The sequence below is a fragment of the Brachionichthys hirsutus genome, chromosome 18 (genome assembly GCF_040956055.1).
Source record: "Brachionichthys hirsutus isolate HB-005 chromosome 18, CSIRO-AGI_Bhir_v1, whole genome shotgun sequence".
Lineage (NCBI taxonomy): Eukaryota > Metazoa > Chordata > Actinopteri > Lophiiformes > Brachionichthyidae > Brachionichthys > Brachionichthys hirsutus.
The window spans coordinates 8,322,866-8,329,687 of NC_090914.1; the positions used below are offsets into that span (position 1 = coordinate 8,322,866).

At 43.5% G+C, this 6,822-nt stretch overlaps 1 protein-coding gene across 1 annotated transcript; it reads left to right on the forward strand.

Moving 5' to 3' along the window:
- The first annotated feature begins 365 nt into the window (after positions 1–365).
- On the forward strand, positions 366–3,678 carry bmp4 (bone morphogenetic protein 4). The gene is made up of 2 exons (XM_068751533.1): positions 366–730; positions 2,596–3,678. Exons 1-2 carry the CDS (start codon positions 373–375, stop codon positions 3,447–3,449), a joined length of 1,212 nt encoding a protein of 403 aa, XP_068607634.1. The 5' UTR covers positions 366–372; the 3' UTR covers positions 3,450–3,678.
- The last annotated feature ends 3,144 nt before the right edge of the window (positions 3,679–6,822 follow it).

Consider the following 6,822-nt stretch of genomic DNA (forward strand, 5'->3'; position numbering starts at 1 on the left):
ATTTGCCCTGTGGCATGTCAGAGGAGACTGTAAGGGACCTTGTGTTCTTATCAAGTTAAGAATTTGCTTTGACCTCGGGGCCGGGCTGCTTCTTTTATTTGTCTAATCATAGCGGAGGAGGGTGGAGATCAGGGGGGAAGGGTGGGGATGAGGTGGGATGGTCCTCAGATTCCATTCAAACAGTTGTATTCTTGAACCAACTGTTTACCTGTAGAGGGTGGAAGCGAACGCATCTCCATTCCAGGGTGCCATCCCTCCCTTCCATTAGTTGTCTTTATAAGTTTTTTTGTTTGTTTGGTCACTTCTGCTATGCCCAGACTTTCCTTAATCTTTGAGCGCCTTGCATTGTCTTTTGTTCCCCTCAGAGACATCATGATTCCTGGTAATCGATTGCTGATGGTCATTTTAATATGCCAAGTCCTGCTGGGAGAGAGCAACCATGCTAGTCTGATACCTGAAGAAGGGAAGAAGAAAGTACCGGGCCTGCAGGGTCGTTCGGCCGCCCAGAGCCATGAATTGCTGCAGGACTTCGAGGCCACGTTGCTTCACATGTTCGGCCTCAAGAGGCGGCCACGGCCCAGCCACTCGACCACTGTGCCTCGTTACTTGCTGGACCTCTACCGACTACAGTCCGGGGAGGCTGAGGAGGCCGGAGCACATGACATTGCTTTTGAGTACCCAGAGAGGTCTGCCAGCCGGGCCAACACCGTGAGGGGCTTCCACCATGAAGGTATGGATATGGTATATTTATAGAGAGAACAGATAGATGGTTCAAGCCCATAAAAAAACAAAAACCTGTCACACAAGCTCCTAAGAGACTCGTTTGACAGAACTGGGCATATTTGGTTAACAGCTGAATGAAAAGCATACCTTCATACTACTGGCTTACACTTCTCACCCCACCCAACTGAACGTGGCTTAAAAAGAGTCTTGGCCTGTAAATGGAGCATGTTTCTGAGTCAGGTCTCCAGTTTATATCGAGGTCTCTTTTAGAAGGACCTTCCTCAACATACAATTATCTTTAATGCTACTCTGCAGGCTTCTAAATAAAGTCCCTGCTGCCAACAGTGCGGGTGCTGAGAGAAGGAACTGCAGTTCTCCGAAGAGATGGAAAAACAGTCTCAGAAGTGGCGTGAAAGAAAGACTGGAACGTTCGAATGATTTCTGTTTATTGTGACTTGGGTCTGCTTCGGTTCTAGCAACAAATGCAGAGGTTTCAATTAGGTCAGGAAAAACTCCAGGGTGACGGATCTGTTCAATGTAAGCTGAGGTTGGAAAGCCAGACAGAAACATGTCAGTTAAATGCCTGAAGCTGATGTTTGGTAAAGAGACTGAGGTGATATATTAGACTCGTTGCGCGAGGAAGCAATCCTGAAGTGTGGTGAACTGATCAAACTGGAGGAGCTTTAGCGTTTCAGAACGTGCCTGCCCTTTGAGGGAGGAGGGAGGAAGGAGGGGTGAGTCAGCCTTAATGGGGCCATCAACCACACTGCTCACGGTAGCACACAAGAACACGCATTTACATGGACATGTACCAAGGCTAGTCCGGAAGGAGGAACTTCTGTCTTCAATCAAATGCTCATGCAAGGGTTCCTGCCACTATCCTTCTCCTTTGTTAAAACATACCAACAGATTTTTAGGCCTCTTGGGTGGGAGCACTCACGCTCAGTGACATACCATTGTGCAATAGTGTGTTTCAGCTTACTGGCCTATCCAAACCCTGTGAGTTATCACAGACTGCAGCAGATGGACAGTTGAATGAAGAGATGTGTTTTCAGGCACGGCAAATGTCTAAACAATTCATGTTGAATTTGGCATGAAATATGTGTTCTTTTACTTGCTGGTGACATCTTCCTGATTCCTGAAACAGTTCAGACGGCGTGTGTGTCTTTATGATTTCAAAAATATTTGATTGAGAATTTGAATGCATTGTATTCCCTTGTGAAATCAGCTTTCCAATGGGCTTCAGTTAAATGAGATTCTACTTTGTTGTCTGACTCCTGAATGATAATTCACAATGAAATTGATAAATGTCTTAAGTGAACAAACGGCGCGCTAATCAGAAACACAGCAGGTTTTAATAATGAGAACCACCTGGGTAGGATTAGGGTGTGAAATAACAGGGCAGGAATCGAGCAGGAAAATAGCAGACACAACATTCCTTTCCCCAACAATGGTGATCTTGCCAGAAATCTGCAGACTGAGCGCAGAACAGAGAGCCTCCTCTATGTTTATACTGTATCTGTGGTACGTTAATCACCATCCTTCTTCTAATGCATGTTGCAAGCAAAGTGCGTAGAGAAAAGCATTGAAAGAAGTGCTGCATAATCCTTATGAACGGCTAAGAGAGCCTTGAAGATGTGTATTTCTTTATTTTGAAGTTATTTTGGGGGGCATTTTTGCCTTGAGTTGGTAGATACGGCTGAAGCCCCTCCCCCTGCTACACCTGAATTACCTGCTACCAAGCAGCGGTTAGCAGCTAACTCAATTGTGAGTTTGCATTCTACACATGACCTTTGCTTATAATAAAAGTTATGAAAAACATATGAACTTTATCAGACTAATCAAATGTTCTGCACGTGTCATCATTTTCAGAGCACATGGAGAAGGTGCATGAGTCTGATGATGACAAAACCATGCCTCTTCGCTTCCTGTTCAACCTCACCAGCATTCCAGAGGACGAGCTACTCTCTTCATCAGAACTGAGGCTCTACCGACATCAGATTGATGAGGCCATCGCTGACGCTCCCACAGCTGACCAGGGTCTTCATCGGATAAACGTGTACGAGGTCCTTAAGCCGCCACGGCAAGGCCAGCTAATTACGCAGCTCTTGGATACACGGCTTGTGCGCCACAATGCGTCACGCTGGGAGAGCTTTGATGTGAGTCCTGCCGTGCTGCGCTGGACTCTTGGGGGTCTTCCAAATTACGGGCTGGCTGTGGAGGTTGTGCACCTCAACCAAACGCCACGCCACCATGGCCGACATGTTCGCATCAGTCGTTCACTACACCAAGAGCCTGGTGAGGACTGGGAGCAGCTACGCCCACTGCTGGTTACCTTTGGCCATGATGGTAAGGGTCATCCGCTGACCCGTCGGAACAAGCGGAGTCCTAAGCAGCGGGGCCGTAAGCGTAACAGGAACTGCCGGCGCCACGCACTCTATGTGGACTTCAGCGATGTTGGCTGGAATGACTGGATAGTTGCGCCACCTGGTTACCAGGCATATTACTGCCACGGGGAATGCCCCTTTCCTCTAGCAGATCATCTGAACTCAACCAACCACGCTATTGTTCAGACACTGGTGAATTCTGTAAACAGCAACATTCCCAAGGCCTGTTGCGTGCCAACAGAGCTCAGCGCCATCTCCATGCTTTACCTAGATGAACATGACAAGGTTGTCCTAAAAAATTACCAGGAAATGGTAGTGGAGGGCTGTGGCTGTCGCTAAAACACAGACTAACCAGAACTTGGACTTGGACTGGCGACTTGAAAAATTCAACATGGACGCTAAACAATTTAGAAGGTCTTTACTCCAAAAAAATGTTTCACTTGGACCCTTATTTATAACTTTTATGCTGAGGTGTATGTTTGTCTCACTTTTTTTTTGTTTCTTTGACAATATGATCATATATTTTGACAAAATATATATATTTATATCTACATATTAAAAATAAATTGAGTCCTTATTTTAAACATAAAAAGCTGTACAACTTTCCACATTGTACATTAGATTGTATACGTTTTTTTTATTGAGAAAATAGTAAAAACAATCTAAAAAGTAAAGTTTATTTACTGGTACTATTTATTGCTTTCATATGATATACATTTTGGAGAAGAAAAAAAAGATGTTTGTTTCTTATAACACTTCCAAGAAGATCTCAAGATGCATCCTTTGTGTATTTGCCGAAATTAAAACTTTTCCTGATTTTAAGGAATCATTTCAGATTTACAGGAATGTACACTGACTTTAATAAACCTACATAAGTGTAACAAAGATAGACGAATAGTAGGAATTATCAACCTGCTGTTCCATGCTTTCTCACCTTTCAGTGACAATAGCTGTTTCAGAAATGATATGCCATTTCAAAGCCGGTAGGTCTTTGGTTTGAGCCTCATTGTTCTCAGATTTCACTTTTATGTCAATTAGGCTACCATGTGGTGGTTGGACACTCGCTAATCGTATTTGGGGCCATTTGTTGAGCCTGCCTGTGGGAGAGTGATTCTATTGTTCCTGACGTCCCCACATTGGGGGCATGACTGTGGCTGATGCGTCCTGCCCTGATGCAAGGCGGCTGAGTCCTCAGAAGAATCAAAGGTTAGACGCTCTGTCTCCTGCCTTTGTCTTTAGCGGCTCATACCGGCAGAGCACGGACGCCTGTCTCCAACCTGTGCCCCATCACACAATGGGCTTCTACATCACTTATTTACACGCTGACGGCTGGCCCAAATTATATGATAATGTTTAGGGAGAGCGACTCCTTTGAACTGCTCGGGGACGTTGGCTGGGCTTTGTTTCAAGGAGACCACAGTGTAAATAGATCATGTCTGATGTACACGATACAAACATAGGTAATCATAAAGAGTTACAGCATTAGACAGTTTTGCCGAATAAGCTGTTGGACCTCCTCCCTTTGATGCCTGCATATCAGCGTTCAAAAGCAAAGATTTCTGAGCGGAGGGAGAAGGTGGAGACGAATTTCATTTTGAAGTGGCTGAAGGCAGAGAAGGTGCTGGGGGGGGGGGGGTACGTGAGCGTTTGGAATTGTCTTTTCAGCAGCTTGACAGCATTTCAACTGATGTCCCTCCTGAAGATGAGATAAAATCAGCCACATGTTATTTGTCCTGCCTGTTAATTATCCCACCACTCTCCACAAAGAGTGGACACCTTGTTAAAAGGCCCAGAGAGGGATATTTATGTAAATTTGGCAGTACCCATGAGCCTCCAATTCAGTTTAGCAGCCAACTATCCTTTTATCAGCCTGAAAACATGTTTGGAGGCAAAGATATCAAGCTCGCCTTAGCCGTGGGTCACCAGCCATTGGATTCTTAACAGTTTGAGGAAACAGACAAATAAATGTGAGTGAGTGCGTGAGAAAGGAGGCAGTGGGCATTCCAATGCAAAGAGCCATTCAGTCTATTCTTGTAAAGGCTCGTTCTCATTCATTTACAGGTGAGTCATTATGCAGCAAGGCCGTTCACGCTCTTCGGCTAATTGACAGGATAAAGTCTGAAAAAAAGCGTTTTATTTGGACGTTCCACCATAAAGCCCCGTGTTTATAGACATTAAAAACCTCTTCACAGGAACAAAGGAAGCTTACATTGGCTTGTTTGAGTTGAGGAACTCCATCACTGAAATCCTCCTTTCTATTCCAGCAAACCAACCAGATGTTAGAGATCTTATGTAAATGAGGATTTCAGGTAAGTCATGTGACACAAAGCATTCGGCATGAAGATTAGATTTGTGAGTGCCTCGCTTGTTAAGAGGTGCTTCTAATTTTAGCATAACAAGACTATTCATTCATTTGCATGTGCATTTTATTTTAAATTGCTAATTGGTGTTTTTGTGACTAAAAACACAATGTAGTTCCTATGCTGTGAGACACTTGGTAGTTAAGTACAAAATAAAGGCTTTAAATCTTTCATTAAATAAAGAAATGAAGGCTTTAAATCCATTATGCTCTATATTTTCAGCAGCTGTGGCTCATGGAAAGTCTTTCACAATAGAGTCTCTTCACATCATGTTAAGCTCTATATCCATTAGGGCTCCCTTTAAGTCTGTAGTGCATTGCTTTTTACAATGGCTGCAAGAAAGTAGACTCCTGTAAAATGAGTATCTTTTGCATTATTATTATTTATTTACTTATCGTCAGCTAGTCATATATGAAATGAAACAAATCACAAGCTCTGACATCCACATACACTCTATATGAGACACCAGTTCATTGCAGGGGCCACACAAAAGACAAACAACCATGTACGCGCACACTCAAACCTATGGACAAACCAGTTCACATTCACTATTGCGGTCCAGTCCTGTGAACTGAGCTACTGCCGCCACAAGTCCATGTCATGAACAGACTATAAGCATGTAAAAAAAATGTTAATGGCATAAAATGTTTACACCACAAGAAACCCCCCTGTGAGAATGCGACACAGTTTAAAAATATAGAAATTTTCAGCATTCATGTGTGGACGATAGACCAAATTGCATAGAAAAAATGCCCGTGTTTGTGTAACAGGGGTACAAGCTGTAAGCTCAGGTCTTCTGTTCCTGAATAGGAGTAGCGGTAGATAGAACCAGCCGGCAGCCACGTCTCTCCAGCACTCCAGATGTAGCACCAGAATTGTGTTAACAAATGTTCACAACTTGTCATTAAATCTTGTAATGTAATACCTTTACAGATGTCTTTCAAGAAAAAAAAAGTACATGGAAAAGCACCTGTTGTCCATTCAGCTAAATTAAATTAAAATGGATCAAGTGATCAAAGAACATTGGTTTAGCTGAGTCATTTGATATTTATTCTTTCTTAACATGTAATGATGGAAATTATCAAATTTGCCATGGTTTCCAAGAACACTCAAAGGAGCTCTTTCCCATGCTCTTCTAAAACAATCTCTCTGATCTTAGATTGTTTGCAGAAACCTCTGCAAATGAAGCAAAAACTCCATCATATGGCATCTGCAGGGCTCGGGGTAAAAATGACTCCTGTAGTTTGTGTGAACTGACACAGCAGTTCAAGCCACTGGAAGTTGTTGATGCTCCCCTGCTCTGCTGAAGAATCAGGACTGCCTATGTGATGATAGCTCGTGTCAGTGCCGCT